This window comes from Phyllostomus discolor, chromosome 5, assembly GCF_004126475.2.
Source record: "Phyllostomus discolor isolate MPI-MPIP mPhyDis1 chromosome 5, mPhyDis1.pri.v3, whole genome shotgun sequence".
NCBI lineage: Eukaryota > Metazoa > Chordata > Mammalia > Chiroptera > Phyllostomidae > Phyllostomus > Phyllostomus discolor.
This window is the reverse complement of record NC_040907.2, coordinates 146,275,825-146,294,125: the sequence shown is the minus strand read 5'-3', so window position 1 is coordinate 146,294,125 and position 18,301 is coordinate 146,275,825. Positions and strand designations below refer to the sequence as shown.

The window sequence follows — 18,301 nt, the reverse complement described above, 5'->3', positions numbered from 1 at the left end:
AATCTTCTCTGATCACAATGCTATGAAACTAGAAATCAATCACAAGAAAACAAACAAAAAACCAACAAAGACATGGAGGCTAAATAACAGGTTAATAAATGAATCAGTTAACAAGATCAAGGAAAAAAACCAAAAGATACCTTGAAACGAATGAAAATGAGAACACAGCAACCCAAAATCTATGGGATACAGAGAACTCAGTCCTAAGAGGGAAATTTACCGTATTACAGGCCTACCTCAAAAAAAAAACAAGAAAAGCCTCAATCAATCTAACTTTACACTTAAAGGAACTAGGAAAAGAACAAGAAACAAAGCCCAAAGTAAGTAGAAGAAAGGAAATAATAAAGGTCAGAGAAGAAATAAATGAAATAGAGTCTAAAAAACTAATAGAAAAGAGCGATACCAAGCGCTGGTTCTCTGAAAAGATAAACAAAATGGACAAACATTTAACCGGATTCATCAAGAAAAAAAAGAGGACCCAAATAAATAAAATCAGTAATGAGAGAGAAGTAACTGACTCCACAGAAATATCAGAGATTGTAAGAAAATATTAAGAACAAACATATGCCAACAAATTGGATAATCTGGAAGAAATGTATAAATTCCTAGAAACATCAAATCTTCCAAAACCGAACTAGGAAAAAAACTCTCTGAATAGATTACAACTAGTAAAATTAAAGCAGTAACCAAAACACTCCCAGCAAACAAAAGTCCTGGACTGGATGGCTTCACGGGTGGATTATACCACACATTTAAAGAAGAATTAACATCATTAAAATGTCCACACTACCCAAAGCAAGCCATAGATTAAATACAATTCCTATTAAGATATCAATAGCATATTTCACAGAACTATAACAAATATTCCAAAAATTTACATGGAACTACAAAAGACCCTGAATAGTCACAACAATCTGGAGAAACAACAAAATTGGAGGAATCACACTACCTGATATCAAACTATACTACAAGGCCATAGTAATGAAAACACCATGATACTGGCATAAAAACAGACATACAGATCAATGAAACAGAACAAGGAGTCCAGAAATAAACCACACCTTTATGGTCAATTTGACAAAGGAGGCAAGAACAAACATGGAGTAAAGACAGTCTATTCAATAAATGGTGTTGGGAAATGCAACAAAAATTAAACCAGTCTACCATCTTATACCATACACAAGAATAAACTCAAGATGCATAAAAGACTTAAATGTAAGTCACAAAACCATAAAAATCCAAAAGAAAACACAGGCAGTAAAATCTCGGACATTCCTAGTAGACATTTTTTCCAATGTATCGCCTTGGGCAAAGGAAACAAAAGAAAAAAAAATCAAATGGGACTACATCAAACTAAGAAGTTTTTGTATGGCACAGGAAACCATCAAGAAATGAAAAGACAATCCACTGATTGGGAGAACATATTCATCAATGATACATCTGATAAAGGATAAATATCCAAAATTTATAAGGAATTAATAAAATTCAGTAACAAAAAAAAATCCAATTTAAAAACGGCAAAGGACCTGAATAGACATGTCTCCAAGGAGAACATACTGATGGCCAATAGACACATGAAAAGATGTTCAATGTCACTAATCATCAGAGAGATGCACGTTAGAACCACAATGAGATATCACATAACACCCGTCAGAATGACTATCAGCAATAAATCAACAAACAACAAGTGCTGGCAAGAATGTGGAGAAAAGGGAATCCTTGTATACTCTCAGTAGGAATGAAGATTGGTGCAGCCACTGGGAAAGCAGTATGTAGCATTACCACAGAAAATTAAAAATGGAACTGCTTTATGAATAACCCAGAGATTCCACTTCTGGGTATATATCTGAAAAAACCTGAAACACTAATTCAATACAATATATGCACACCTATGTTCATTGTAGCACAATTTACAATACCCAAGATCTGGCAGCAGCCCAAAGTGCCCTTCAGTAGATCAGTGGATAAAAAAGCTGTGGTACATTTACACAGTGGAATATTACTCAGTTGTAAAAATGAAGACAATCCTACCTTTTGTGACAGCATGGATGGACCCGGAGAGTATTATACTAAATAATATAAGCCAGTCAGAGAGAGACAAGGATCATATGATTTCACTCATACGTGGAATCGAATGAACAAAATAACAAACTAGAAACAGACTCAATTTTACAGAGAATAGACTAACAACTATCAGAGTGGAGGGAGTTGGGAGGCTGGGTGAAAAAGTTGAAGGAATTAAGCAAACAAGTGAAGAAAAACTCAGAGATACAATCAATAGCATGGTGATTACCAGAGGGAAAGTGGAGTAGGGGGAAGCAGAAGAGGCTAGGGAGGTTAAAGAGGGGATAAATGGTGCTGAAAGGAGACTTGACCTGGGTGGTGAACACACAATACAATAAATATACAGACGACATATTATAGATTGTACACCTGAAACCTATATAATTTTATTAAGCAACATCATCCCAATAACTTCAATAAACAAATACTGAAAAAAATTTTAAATACCTAAAATAAAAGAAATCATACCTCCCAGGAGGGATTAAAAAGGTCATTGCAAAGTTCTTCGCAAAAGCTTTCCAAAGGCCATTCATTTGTCTGAATAAGAAAAACAAAATTACTAAGGTCTACTTTATGCTAATAATTGAAGTATTAATAAAGTATATTTATTTAGAGGTCTAGTAATAATACTTTTTTAAATTTTTAAATAATTAAAATTTTTATTAATGAAGATATAAGAGTTTTAATAATATTTCTTTAACAGATTAGTATGAAAAGATTATATACAATTTCAAAGGACATTTTAGGGCATTTCACAGTACCTCTTCAATCAAGGAAGAATTGTCTGGATTATTATCAATCAAGACTTTAGAATCATTTGCAGACTGATTAATAACCACATTTGCTATTTTTCGTCTCTTTTCTTCTGGTTCTCCATCAGTGCTATCATTGCTAAAAAAGGAAAGTCACCATTTAAAACATGAATAAGGATAATGTGAACCACAATTAATATAAGAGAATCCATCATTTGAACAAATGTTTTGTCATATTCTGCCTATATGATTTACCTGTAATTTCATGTACAAATAACCAAAATGAACCACTTAAATTTGAGCAAAAATATCCTACTACTCTTATTGATGAATATAAAATAGTGAATTCTTCCTTTCAAATTAGATCTCAAATCGTAACAAGACTTTTTTTTCTTCCTCTCTAGAACCAGCTCTTCTCCTTTTTATTTTATACTCCCTTGTTCTAACAACCTAAATCTGGCTCAGAATTAACTTTTTTTAGGCTTTTGCACCCAGGAGAAAAGTAATATACTGAGTGACATATTATAATTTTACCAGTTCTTGAAAAACATAAGATATAAGACAACTGAGCAATGAAAAATGTGTCCAGAAAATCTGAGGAAGTGTTATTTTATGACTAAAAGACCAAAAATATTGAGGCTGCCCTCATAACAAAAACAAAGGTGAAGACAAGTAAAACTATTCAGAATTAATGAAAAGAACAAATCAGCATCATTAAGGTATATACAGAATTTTTTCCTATAATATTCCCCACCATTATAATAGTGTAATTTGTTTGACCAACTATTTTTTCTAAAAGGTAATGAATAAAATCTTAGCCTCTCTAATCTCATTCCTTACTGTTTTTATACTAATTCTCTCCAATCCAGCCACATTAATCACTTTATCATCCTTGAACTTGTTAGGCATGTTTCTCCTTCCATGCATTTGCCCTTACTATTCTATGTGGAATGTCTTTCCAAAATACAGAATCCTCACTTTCAGATCTCTACTGAAAGTCAGCTCTGTGAATCTCTGCTTGACCCACCCATTTAAATTGTAAACTCTTTACCCACACAACATTTCACAAGTTCTTTACTTGCATTATCCCTTTTTTCTTTCCTGTTCCTTATTGTTAACATGTGATTTACTTATTTTGGTCCTCATCTGTCTTTCCCTCTAGAATGTAAGTACTATAAAAGCAGAATTCTTATCTTTTTTAGTCATTAATAGATGTTGAGGTAAAGTAAAGTATCTGGCATATAATAGATATTCAGTAAATATTTGTGGAATGAACAAATCATAGATCTGAAAAATAAGGCCTAATATTTCCAATATTCCAATATTTGGGTAAAAGTGCTTATATAAATAAAAGCCAATAGCAACAATTACTAGGTTACCATACTATTCTAATAGTAGAGCTCTTAACTTAAAAAATCCTGTAGTTAAGTACTTAAGATTCTGCACTTAAAAACAACCCCATTTAAAAATTTATACCAAGTAGATGTTTATTTATCCTCCTTTGTGCTTAGCTTTTACACTTACTTTCCAGCTATATATGAATGAGAAAAACAAAAAGTCATCTGTAACATTTATTTCACAAGCTCTCATGTTTAATTCATTATTTAGTGGTATTCAACAAATGTTCGCATTTCTTGAATACCACTAAAAACTCTAATACAATAGAGCTGAATAGGGCTCAAGAAATCTACATTTTAACAAACCCCTCAAAACACTTTTGAAGAGGCTTGTTTTGAACCACCCTTTGAGAAATGCTGCTCCAAGTTATGCACAGGATATCACTTCTATTAACTCACTAAGAATGTGAGTACCATGCCACAGTTCCTTCCTATAACACGGTTGGGTAAATAAGCCTAGATTATTACCTGATGTTTGGTTTAGATCCCAGCCGAGGGAACATTTGATGTAATACTGTAGTAATTCTCACTTTACTAATGTAGTATTCTTTACTTGTGGCCCTTAGACCACCATCCCTGTCTTCACTCTGTACCTCTCTCATTTCCATCCACTCATCCCAGCCATACTGCCCTTCTATTTCTTAAACATTGCACAATTAAGGCATTTACACTGTTTGTTGCCTCTGCCTGGAACATGCTCCCCTTGGAAAACCTTCAGCCCTTATTCAGATCGCATAATTAGTAACCAAAAATATCTGCATATGTCAAGTTTTCTGGAATGTTGTCCTAGTCCCTAGTAACAGTAAATACTCTGGTAGTTGAACAAGACAATCCAAATGGTACTCCACAGCTAGAGACAACATCAGCAAAATGTTGTTAGGTATCAAGCAGACATAGCTGTAAGCTCCAATGTCACTGTTTTAAATGAATAGCAGAGAAAGATTACTACCTCTTCTCATTAGTTTCCACTGCATCCCTGGATCTCTGTTTTGCAAATAACTTGGCCATTCTTTTAGCTTTGTTCTTTTGCCTATTGCTCATTCCGGCTCGAAATTCTGAGTCAATCAATTCAGCTGCCTGGAGAGTCTAAAAGAATAAAAGAATACTGAGTTTAAACTTCAGAAGTTAAAATAAATATCCATTGTATCACAGCCTCAGAAGAGGACTAAGTCTATAAATTTCACTATATTCAAATTGATCACATGCTTTTTTGACAGCTTCATGCTATTTTAGTGTATGGCTGTACCATAATTTTACTCTCTTCTTCCTTCCTTACTCTTCCAATTCCCAACAGATGCTGATGTGTTTCACTTTTTTTATGTCATAGATGTGGCACAAATGTATGATCCTAATCCTTGGACAGGGCTTTGAAGAGGTGAGATTTCAAAATAACTGTAATACCACCCAAAAATTATGAGAATAAAGAATGTCAGCCCTGGCTGGCATAGCTCAGTGGATTGAGCGCGGGCTGCGAACCAAAGTGTTGCAGGTTCAATTCCCAGTCAGGCCACATGCCTAGGTTGCAGGCCACGGCCCCCAGCAACCATACATTGATGTTTCTCTCTCACTCTCTTTCTCCCTCCCTTCCCTCTTTAAAAATAAATAAATAAAATCTTTTAAAAAATTGACAATATTACTCTTCATTCTTTAAAAAAAAAAAAAGAATGTCAATGAAAGAAACTAGTAATTATCACCTGCTGAAAAAAAATTATAGCCAGAAGTGACTGGTCCAGCATCCTATAGTCAACTTACCCCATAAGCTCCCTTCTTCTTAAGCACTCACTGCCTACAGTTTTTGATCTCTTCTCCATATATGGCAGACATCATAAAGGCTATGAGTTAAAAATGCTTTCAGCCCAAATCTAAAAATCCGTTCTGCCTTTAAATGATTAAGATTCAAATGAAGCCCTGACCGGCATGGCTCAGTTGGTTCAGCACTGTCCCACAAAGTGAAAGGATGTCAGTTTGATTCCCAGTCAGGACACATCCCTGGGCTGCCGGCCTGGTCCCTGGTTGGCGGCATGCAGGAGGTGACCGATTGGTGTTTCTCTCACACATCCTTGTTCCTCTCCCTTCCTTTCTCCCTCCACTTCCCCTCTCTCTAGAAATAAATAAAATATTTTTTAAAATTCAAATGAAATTCACCATTCTACAAACAAAGGTCACTGGTGCAGATGCCAAGCTACAGTCTTGATCCAGGGACCACAGGTGCATATAAAAGGCAATGAAGTGGTAATGAGCTTATGGCAATTCCTTGGATCTTTCAAACCATAAAATGGCTATTGCCTAGCTCATGTCCAACTATTCTGTATACAGACCATTTTCTCTATTACACCTGCCCATTCATTTTCTTACGCCATGTCCAATTATTACACTGTGATCACAGTACTACACTTTTATTCTCCTTTATTTTATTCTATTTTCTTTTTTCATTTACATCTTAAGCATCCTTTTGTTGCCCATTTCTTGCTGGTTGTCATTATATTTTCTGCCTCTTTTATACTCCTTTTCCCCTCTAGTATGCATAAAATATGTATCTTTTTTTGTCTGCAAAAGTTATGCATCATCTGCCCTTGCCAAGTGGCTCAGTTGGTTGGAGTGTCGTCCCATGCACCAAAAGGCTGCAGGGCAGACTCCTCGTCAGGATACATATCTAGGTTGCAGGTTTGATCCCCTGCCTGTGTGAGAGGCAACCAATTAATGTCTCTCTCACATCAATATTTCTCTCTCTCTCCCCCTTCCTCTCGCTCTAAAATCAATAAAACATATTTTTAGATCAGGATTAAAACAGCGGTTCATCATCACACACCCTCAACCCTAAAATATATGCTGTAGTTTACAAATTCGAATGGTTAAGAAAACAACTAGTATAAAAGAAAATAAACCATTTCAACTTAAGCAAAGGGAAAGGCCAAGGGAATGAAAAGGTGAAAGTTTCATGACTACAAAGCAGGAAATCCTAACAGGGCTGGTTCAAACAACCACAGAAGGATATTGCATGGGCAAGAGGAAATGGTACTGAACCTCTAAAAGGCAATGCTTCAGTTGTATGTGAATTTTTCTGAGGAGAAGGCTGCAGCTTTTACTGAAGCTTATAAAAGAGTCTGGGGGCATAAAAACAAACACACACACATACAGGCATCCATTGGGAGTTGAAAGAATAGAGAGAAAAGGAGGAATGCAAAACAATATTATGGTATAGCCACCAACAAAATAGCCTGCAGCTGTCAAAAAAATAAGAAAGTAATCAATCTGTACATACTGATATTTAAGCTACATGCAGTGGGTAAACACAACTTAAAAGGACACATATACTTGTATATACACAGAAAATTTTAGGAAGGGTACACAAATAAATCAAAAAAGGTTGTCTATGGGATGTGGAAACATAGGTGTCTATCAATTATTGGAAAGAATTTCTTTTACTTCATACTGTATACCTTTTGCATTGTTTAAAGATCCTTTTTATCATGTTTGTTACTTTTTCAAATTAAAAAAATGAATCACAGCTCTGAAGATTTTAGTATCCTATCTGACTATGATAGCCGTTACTATCTCCCACACTCTCAAACATTCACTTTTTTTTCCTCTGCTAAAGAATAAAGAAAAGATCCTAAATTGGTGCAATTAGGATCTCTTAATATTAAGAAGCTCCTAAGATTCCACTATAGCTTTGATCTAATAGACCAGTCTCTACAAGGTAGGATGAACTTCTGTCCTTTTAAAATCTGTCACCAGAAATCCAATTTATGAAGATATTACATTATGGTGACACTAAGCACCACTGAGTAGGATTAAGGACAGCTTTTTTTTTTGGTGTGGGGGCGAGGGGTGGTGGTAAAAATTGCAGTGCAAAATGAAGCATGCCCTTCGTACCATTACTTAAAATCAAACAAATACAGGTTTTACCTACAGGTTGTTTGTTTACAAGGGCTGCTGAGCTTGGGGTATAATCCAAATCTTCATCATTGAAGAGTTCTTCAGTACTCATTCCAATGGCTTCTCCCATATTAAGGCCAAGTTTCTTCTGTAACAGTTTTCGTTGGCGTGCTATCCTTTCTTTAGGATCCACTTCACCTTTAAACAGAAAAAAAATACATTTCCTCCAAATTAGTTAAGAAGTGTTCTAATACATGAAGAACAGGCTAGAATAAAATATAAAAAACTTTTTAACTATTAAAACACCCCTCCTGACAATAAGCAAATCATACTCCTTGTCTCAGAATATGTCCTAAGTTCTATTACCTAACCATGCTTAGCAATAGTGTACTAGGTAACAAAAAACTCAAGGAGTTTTCACTGAGACTTCCCCATTGCTCTACTATCAATTATTAACTATATATAAAATGAGATCCATCCTATGAAAAAAATCTTATTTTATAGCTACACCTTGTACATTCTCTGAAAGATCTAATCAAGCTAAAAATAATACATAGATTTTATTTGACAGCAAAGATCTCAACAAATACATGCTTATTCCAAATGTGGCCTTTATGTATTCTGAGATGACATAGACCTAACAACCTAAATAACAAGGTAAAGGCATAAAAGTAGACAGATTTTAAATGTCCAAAGTACAACCTGTAATATTTTAGTGGAAAACAGATAAAAAGGTATTATTTTAAAAATAAAAATTCATGCCCTGGCTGGTGTGGCTCAGCAGACTGAGTGCCAGCCTACGTATCGCTGAGTCGCTGATTCAATTTCCGGTTGCAGGCCAAATCCCAGTCTGGGGGCGTGTGAGAGGCAACAGATGGATGTTCCTTACACATTGATGTTTCTCTCCCTCTCTTTCTCCTTCCCTTCCCCTCTCTCTAAAATATAAATAAAGTCCAAAACATAAATAAAAATAAAAATAAAAATTTAGGCCCTGGTCAGTGTGGCTCAGTTGACTGGAGTACCATCCCATATACCAAAAGGCTCGGGGTTTGATTTCTGGTCAGGGCACATGCCTAGGTTTGCAGGTTCGATCCTTTGTTGGGGCACATAAGAGAGGCAACGAATGAATGTTTCTCTCTCTCTCTCCCTTCCTCTCTCTCTATAATCAATAAACAGCCCTGGCTGGTGTGGCTCAGCGGATTGAACACTGGCCTGTAAACCAAAGGGTTGCTGGTTCAATTCCCAGTCACGGTACATGCCTGGGTTGCAGGCCAGGTCCCCAGTAGAGGGGGTGGGAGAGACATCCCCACATTGGTGTTTGTCTCCCTCTCTTTCTCCCTCCCTCCCCTCTCTCTAAAAATAAATTATCTTAAAAAATAAAGTAAAATCAATAAACATATATTTTTAAAGTTTTGAAAAAAATTTTAATAAAAATAAATAAATAAATAAAAAATTGGGGCCCTTGCTGGTATGGCTCAGTTGGTTGGAGCATCGTCCCACACATCAAAAATCTGGGGGTTTGATTCCTGGTCAGGGCATATACCTAGGTTGTGGGTTCAATCTCTGGCCAGGGCACATATGGGAAGCAACCAATCAATGTTTCTTACTCACATCGATGTTCCTCTTCTCTCCCTCCCTCTCTCTGTCCCCTCCTCAATTCAATAAACATAATAAAGATAAAATAAATAAAGTAACAAAGTGGGCTTAAAATAGCTAAGTTGCAAGAGATAGCTCTACATAACTGGAAAAAAACTTAACATTTTAAAAACTTCTAATAACTCTTATTGGACTAACCTTCCACACATGATAAACTCTAGGCAAAATATTTTTAAAAATAACTACCTAAAGGCACTGGAAAGAGTACAAAAGTAGGCACATACTTGGGAAAATTATCAACACCTGGAAGAAGGGCATGACACTGGCTGAGTTTCCCAATTTTGCAGCTTTTAACCTTAGGGTAGGTAGGGCAGCTAAAAGCTGGATAAAAACCCCAGTCTTTCTGGCTTGAAGAACTAGAGGAAGGTGAGTCAGGAGTTAATCTAGCCACTGAAAGACGGAGAAAACACAGAAAGGAGAGCACCAGGGAGAAGGACCAAATCCTGCGTAAACTGTCGAATCTGTGGCTGAATTCTGAACTGCACAGGGCAGACTTCACATAGTCCAGCTAAAGCTAAAAACTGATCCGAGATTTGAGCTGTTGCTCACTGCAAAGGAGTCTGGGATTTGAGTTTTACCAAATTAAACGCATGCTAAATTAAAACAAGCAAGCAAGCAACAACCAAACCAAACAAAAACACTCTCTGGAAGAATGTAACAGAATCCAGCCAGCACAAAATACCAGTAGAACTTATAATGTGAGGGATACAATCCAAAACTAACTGACATACAAAGAATATAAGAAATGTAATCCATTCTCAAAAAAAGAGACAATTAATAGAGACCAAGTCTGAGATGACCCAGATGTTGAAATTAGATGACAAATTTTTTAAGCTGAGTTTAACAATGCTCAATGTGAAGGTATTGTCACAACAATAAATATGTATGATCCCTCAATAGAGAAACAGAAACTATAAAAAAAGAACCAAATATATACAATCATACACTTGAAATAGTGCATTATATCATGTGCAAAATATAACAATAAAGTTTTTTTTAAAAGAAGATCTGGAACTGAACAATATCTGAAACTTAAAAATCACTGAATGGGCTTAACAGCTAAACGTAAATAAGACAAAGGGTAAATGAACTTACAGATAGGGCAATACAAAGTACCCAATCTAAATAACAGGGAGAAAAAAGATTTTAAAAAGCAAGCAAGCCAAAAATGAAGTTAAAAGAACAATTCTACTTACAATAGCATAAAAAGCAACATTTAAAACTTATATTCTGAAAACTAAAGACCATAAATGTCCAAAACAATCCTGAAAAAGAACAACAAAGTTGGAGGCCTATGCTTCTTGATTTTAAAATTTACCACAAAGCAACAGTACCCAAGATGATGAAGTACTGGCATAAGCACAGACACCAATGGAATAGAATGGAGAATCCAGAAATAAAATGGTGTCTATGGTCAGCTGGTTTTCAAAAAGGGTGCCAGGTAATTCAGTGGGAAAAGAATAGTTCTTTTCAACAAATGCTGTTGAGACAACAGGACAGCCACATACAAAAGAATGAAGTTGGACCCAAAACCCCACAATGCATATAAAAATTCATTCAAAATGAATCAAATACCTGATAGTAAGAACTAAATCTATAAAACTCTCTCAAGAAAATGTAGGAATTAAGTGACCTTACATTTGGCAATAGCTTCTTATATATGACATCAAAAGCTTGAAAAATAAAAGAAAAAGATAAATTTGACTTCTTTAAAATAAGTAACATCTGTGCTTCATGAAAAGTGAAAAGACTACCCACAAATAGGAGGATATGTTTGTAAATCACGTATCAAATAAAAGGTTTGTATCTAGACTACTTATCTTACAACTCAGTAATAAAAGAACAATATTCCATTTAAAAATGGACAAAAGATCCGCACAGTTCTCCAAAGATACACAAATGATTAATAAACACATGAAAAGATGTTCATTATTATTAGTTATCAGGAAAATGCAAATCAAAACTATGAGATAGCACTTCACACTGAGTACACTGGTCAGTCAGTTAATAACTGTTAATAACAAGTGTTGTCAAGAACATGGAAAAATCAGCACCCTTATATACTTCTGGTAGAATACAAAACGGTATATTGGGAAATGGTACCTTGGGAAAGTTTGGCACTTTCTTTAATACCATAAATGGTAAAATATAATTACCAAATGACCCAGCAATTCCACTCTTATGTTGAAAACATATGTCCACACAAAAACTTGTACCTAAATGTTTATTGCAGCATTATTCATAATAGCCAAAAGGTAGAAACAACCCAAATGTCATCAACCAAGGAATGGATAAACAAAATGTGATATCCATAAAATGGAATATTGCTCAGCCATAAAATAAAGACAGACTACTTCACATTCATTAGGATGGCTATTATCAAAAACAACAAAACATGCCGTGGCTGGTATAGCTCAGTGGATTGAGCACAGGCTGCAAACGGAAGGGTTGCTGGCTCAATTCCCAGTCAGGGCACATGCCTGGGTTGCAGGCCAGGTCCCCTGTATGGGGCACATGAGCGGCAACCACACATTGATGTTTGTCTCCCTCTCTCTCATCCTCCCTTCCTTCTCTCTAAAAATATATAAATAAAATCTTTAAAAAAACAAAACAAACCCCCCAGAAAATAACAAGTATTAACAGTGTGATGAAAAACCAGCTATTCTGATTTGCTGCTTAGGCATTTAAGTACGACAGCCCTCCTCTTACCCAGAGTCTGGATTTTTGATAAGGGCTTGAACTGAGGATTCCCGCCACAAGTTCCCACTTTGCTTTTCCAGGGCATCTTTTCAAATGACCATTTAGAGCAGCAGTCCCCAACCTTTTTGGCACCAGGGACTGATTTCATGGAAGACAATTTTTCCACTGATGGAGGGAGGGGCAAGGAGGCGGAGCTCAGGCAGTAATGCTAGCATTAGGCTTGCTTACTTGGCCACTCACCTCCTGCTGTAGGCCTAGTTTCTAATAGCCCATGGACAGGTACCTAAAGCCCAGGGTTGGGGACCCCTGGTTTAGAGCCATGACTGGTGTGGTTCATCATTTGTGGGCATCATCCCACAAAGCAAAAGGGTCGCTGGTTCAATTCCCAGTCAGGGCAGGTGCCTGGGTCGTGGGCCAGGTCCCTTCTTGGCAGTGTGAGAGGCAACCAATCAATGTTCTCTCCCTCTTTCTCCTTCCCTTTCCCTCTCTCTAAAAATAAAACCTTTAAAAAGTAAATAAGTAAATTACATAACCACTTAGAGTTGAGTCTGGGAAAAAATAGTGACCTTCCTCCCAACAACCTTATAAGCAATAGGTGTCTACTACCCTGATCTCCATGTCCTGCTTACTCATGACTAGGACAGAGGACTGCCCTTTCCCCACTCTCAATACCCTCACCCCCAGCCATTTCCAGGATCTGTAAGTCATAAACCTTGTGACTTTACTCATTTTATGCGACTATACTGAAAGTGTGCCCTCACTCAAAACAACCCTGAAGTTTTCATTTCCCCAAAGTGGGAGCTCAGATGCTGAGGTAGCTGCCTTGAGGGTGGCTTGTGCCTCCTCATTCAGCAGGTCATACTCTGCGTAGTCTTAATTTAATATATCAGCTATGAGAATCCCAACACAGCAAAGATGTGGAGAAACTGGAAACCTTGTGCATTGTTGGCAAGAAAGTAAAATGGTGTAGCCACTATGGAAAAAGGCATGACAGTTCCTAAAAAAATTAAAAATAAAATTAACATATGATCCAGTAATTTTACTTCTGTATATATTCCCAAAAAGTATTAAAAGCAGCAATTTGGACAGATATTTGTATACCCATGTTCATAGCATCATTATTCACAATAACCAAAACACAGAAGCAATCCAAGTGTCTACTGATGGATGAATAAACAAAATGTGCTATAAACACACACCAAAATATTATTCAGCCTTAAAAAGGAAAAAAATTTTGATGTATACTACAACATAGATGAACCCTGGGGAAATTATATTAAGTGAAATAAGCAAGTCACAAAAGGACTAATACTATCTGATTCCATTTATATGAAGTACCTAAAGTATTCAAATTCATAAAAACAAAAAAAATAGAATAGTGGTTACCAGGAGATGGGGGAGAGGGAGAAATGGGAACTGTTGTTTAATGGGTATAAAATTTCAGTTTTACAAGATGAAGAGAGTTCTGAAGATTGGCTGCATGACAAAGTGAATGTACTTAATACTACCGAATGGTATATACACATAAAAATAATTAAGATGGTAAATGTTATCTATGTTCTACTACAATTAAAAAATGAATATATTCGACAAGAGTAATAAAAACCTATATAGAAAAAAATGAAATAAGTATTGATATATACTACAATGTAGATAAACTTTGGAAACATTCTGCTAAGTAAAAGAAATCAGTCACAAAAGACCATGTATTTATGATTGAGTTTATATGAAATGTCCAGAATAGGCAAATCTATAGAGACAGAAAGTTGCTCATGGCAGGGAAGGTGAGGAAAGAAAGGGCGAAAAAGGGTGATAAATAAAGGATATGGGGGTTTCTTCCTGAGGCAATAAAAATATTCTAAAATTGCATATATCTATTGAATATATTAATTGAATCTAATTGAATATATTAAAAAACAATGACATACACTTTTAAAATGAGTGAACTGTATAAAATGCAAATTATATCTCAATAGAGCTATTTTTTAAAAAATTTAAGGCTGCTCTATCCAAAGCAAAATACATGAGGCCCAAAATTAGTCCTCTTGTTCCAGGGAGAGTCCTACTGGGAAAAATAACCTACAGAACTGCAAATGAAACTCAGACCAGCACCTAAACTAATCATGAATGTGTTCTGCACACACATGAGAAGACAAACACAGATGAACGGACACGTAAAGAAAACCTAATTTTAGGGTTTTACATAAGCACTGTTTAGCATGCCTGTGACTTACCAGAACTTAAAAGTTGGTTCCAAAAAATTAGGATTTCCAATGCTAGTTACATATTAGAGTCACAACTGGAGTTTTTTTCTTTCAAATACAATTTCCTAAGAGTTCTCCAGATATTTAGTAAATCAGAATCTCTGGGATGAGACCCGAGCACTCTTTTTTTCTTTTTAATGACAAAGGTGGCACTGACTTTTACCCCTAGATTAGGGCCAAAGATCTCTGGTAAATGTCTGTGAGTACACTAGAAAGATCAGTAAGATTACTGTTTAGAGTTAACTTTTTTCAAACTGAAAACTTTCTCCTCCTTTATTAGAAAACTATGCTTTTCCGGAACTTGAGCAAATTTTCCTCTTTTAATTTTCTCCAAAAATAACTAAGCCATATTTTTCAACGGAAACCATATTAAGTTAAGAGAGAATGGGTACTTCACATTTTTTTAAAAGGTACAAATTGAAGACCATTTCATTAACTAGAGAGAGATGCTTTGACTAATGATCAATTAATCAGCAACAAAACAAAAACACTGTTCTGTTTTGGATTTAGTCAAAAAAACAAATTATTTACTTACAGAAATCCACTAAAAACATCAAGGTTTTTTCCACTCAAGGCATCAATCTTGAATGGCCAAAACATTTATTTTATATCCAGATAGATTCTGTAAGTTTAAAGATAATGGGACAATTACCTATCCAAGATTTAGTTTTCGTTTTTAGTTTTTGCTTTGGTCACTAGCAACAGTAAATCCAATTATTTAAATATTTAGAACACATAATAAAAAGAAAACTATGATACAGCCTTTCAAATTTCCAGAACTGTGAAAACATTACCACAATCTGTACTAATCCTGGTTTTTAAAATCTATTCAACTGAGGCTCTTGAGCAACAATTTATACTTTTTATGTTACATAAAATGGCTACTGAAATATTAATATGTACCCATTAATAATGCATACAGGGTGGGGGAAAAGTAGGTTTACAGCTGTGAGTATGCAAAAGAGAATTTATTCTTATATTACTAATTTATTAATCACCATATTATTTTCCACATGAAAAACTGTAAATCTACTTTGCCCCACCCTGTATGTATAGTACACACTCAGGTACAGGAGGAAAAATACTCATGTGGTAGCTTTAGACTAAGCACCTCTGATTATCTGCCTACTCACAGCATCCCCAACTGCCAATTTCATGTCACATTTTGTGACACATTAGATTTTGCATGACTGACACAAAACTTATCAAGTGACAAATTAGTCTGAACCCACGCATTTCAGACTTTGTTCTATGGAACTACTACATACCTGATTTTTCATCTTGTACTTCAAATTCTGCACCAGCAGATCCCAATAGTGATGCCCCATGTTGTAACAATCTACATATATCAAATCTGTCAAAATTCAATCGATCTGTAGTAGATGAATCTTCCAAAGCACTTTCTGAAGTAGATTCTAGATGAGGTTTAAAAATATTTAATTTGATCACATAGCCAAAATGTAAAATGAAAAAAAAAAACAAAAAAAAAACCCCAGCATTACTTATGGTGGATGGGTAGTATTTTAAGAAAAGTAAAAGGTGAAGGAAGTAGAAGAGCTACCACGTTTTTATTTATAAAGCTCTTATTTATGAATAAACTATTTAGTTGGTGTCTCTTCTTCTAAAAACCATTAGAATGTTAGTGGATGTATGTAGAGCTGTTGTTGACCGCAAAGTTATGTGACAAAAATGCATCCTCATGTTGAACTGTGTGTGTTAAATTTCATGCTGTCTCCACTTTACTGTTCAATTGTTTAAACATACCAAGGGTAAACAGTATGAGTTTATCATAGTGCTAAACTGGGAGACAAACATTTTCACAGAATATATTCATAAGACTACTAAGCATTGTCCCTCCCTACACCTGAGGAATATCTGGAACACAAAGAAACTATTTTATTCAATTGAACTTACTTCTCACAGTATGAAGCAAATTAAAACTCCCTGTAAATTGCTAAAATTATATATCCATCTGAGGCCTAAAAATATCTACAATATGTTCTGCATTGCTCCCCCCAAAAGTTATGCCATTATAAATTTAAAAATATATTGTAATTGTTCACTGGTTTGTTTAGTTGGTATTTGAATATAATTTGGCTATAAACTGTAACTGTTTGAAAAAGAACTGCTATAAATATTTTAAATTTTTTAGTGATAATAAGCAACCTTACTATAAATTTTAATGCCAGTATAACTAATTTAATAAGTTTATGAAAAAGAATCTGAGTTCTTACATCTCTATATACCAAAATAATCAGAAATAATAAGCTAGTACTACAACAAAATTTTAAAGTTAAAAAAAAGAAGAAATAATAAGCTGGAAAAGAAAAAGCTCTTTACTAAAAACAAGTTATAACTTCTTCTGGTTATATATTTCATTTGATGAGAGAAAAGACAAATTAACATAATTACTCAAAATAATGTGCCAGCGAATTAAAGCAAAAATTTTAGACAAGCTAAGACTTATGACAAAAGTGATATTATCAAAGGGACTTGGAAATGAAACCCAGTTGCACCACATTAAATTTTCATTTAATTAAAATGGGTACTCTTACACATTTTTAAAAAGCATACACTCATTTTTAAATATCATTACAGAAAATCAGAAAAATAACTTCCACTATAAGACACCTAAAGGACACAAAAAAACAGAGATACCCATCCAAATATCCATACATAATTATGCTTAAATTTAGAAAAATGAACATACTATTCTTCCACCAACAAAAAACAGACTTTCAAATATTTACTTTGTATTGATTTAATTTCATTTTTAGGGCATAAATTCCTTCAGGGAAGTAATAATCTCTATAAATCAAGCATACTGTAGAATAATTTTAAAATATACATATGAAAATATTTTGTTTAGTTGTTTGTTTAAAGCATAGTGAAAATCGCCTTATTCAATGTCATATCTTGACAAGGCTACATCTAAAAAAGCATGAGTATTAAAATATAAAATGTGTAGTATAGTTAACTCTACAGTAAGGATTTTATTGCAAACAATTTTCCACTTAAAAGCAGTTTGTTTAGACCCTGACCCCTATGGCTCAGTTGATGGAGCATTATCCTCCAGAGCAAAGGGTCACTGGTTTGATTCCCAGTCAAAGCACATGCGTGGGTTATGGGCTGGTCCCTGGTTGGGGCATGAGAGGCAACTGATCCACCTCCCACAACTGATTTTTTTCTCCTTCTCATTCTCCCTCCATTCCCATCTCTCTAAAAATAAGTAAAGTCTTAAAAAAAAAAATAAAAGTACCTTGTTTGGTTCTTGGCACTGGATTCCACTCAGGTACATTTTTCACTATAGCTTCCACAGCTTGTCCTGCTGCTATCCGAGTATCCCAATTTGTACTCCGTAAGTATATCAATACCTTAAAAAATTATAAAATAATACTTATATACCAAAAACTATTGTCTGTTCAAGGTAGCCAGAACAGAGAAATACAAATTTACATGTTATTATTCAATAATTTATAATTTAGCAGCCCTCAAATTTATATAAAACATCTAGAAATTATTAAATCATTTATAAAATTGTATCATTCATAGGAAATATCACTACACCTTAAAAAATGGGGAATTTTTA

The 18,301-nt window shown here is 34.9% G+C and overlaps 1 protein-coding gene across 3 annotated transcripts in view; it reads right to left on the bottom strand.

Annotated features, from left to right (window-relative positions):
* Nucleotides 1–18,301, bottom strand: part of BTAF1 (B-TFIID TATA-box binding protein associated factor 1) — a 113,923-nt gene that overhangs the window by 78,865 nt on the left and 16,757 nt on the right. The window contains exons 3-8 of one of the 3 annotated variants that reach the window (XM_028513543.2): nucleotides 17,972–18,086; nucleotides 15,981–16,127; nucleotides 8,127–8,290; nucleotides 5,163–5,299; nucleotides 2,826–2,955; nucleotides 2,533–2,601 (exon numbers count right to left, since the gene is read on the bottom strand). In XM_028513543.2, coding sequence (XP_028369344.1) covers nucleotides 2,533–2,601; nucleotides 2,826–2,955; nucleotides 5,163–5,299; nucleotides 8,127–8,290; nucleotides 15,981–16,127; nucleotides 17,972–18,086 — 762 coding nt within the window. Of the gene's footprint in view, nucleotides 1–2,532; nucleotides 2,602–2,825; nucleotides 2,956–5,162; nucleotides 5,300–8,122; nucleotides 8,291–15,247; nucleotides 15,339–15,980; nucleotides 16,128–17,971; nucleotides 18,087–18,301 lie in introns of those variants that run through there. The other 2 variants (XM_036026992.1, XM_036026993.1) reach the window with 2 other exon arrangements.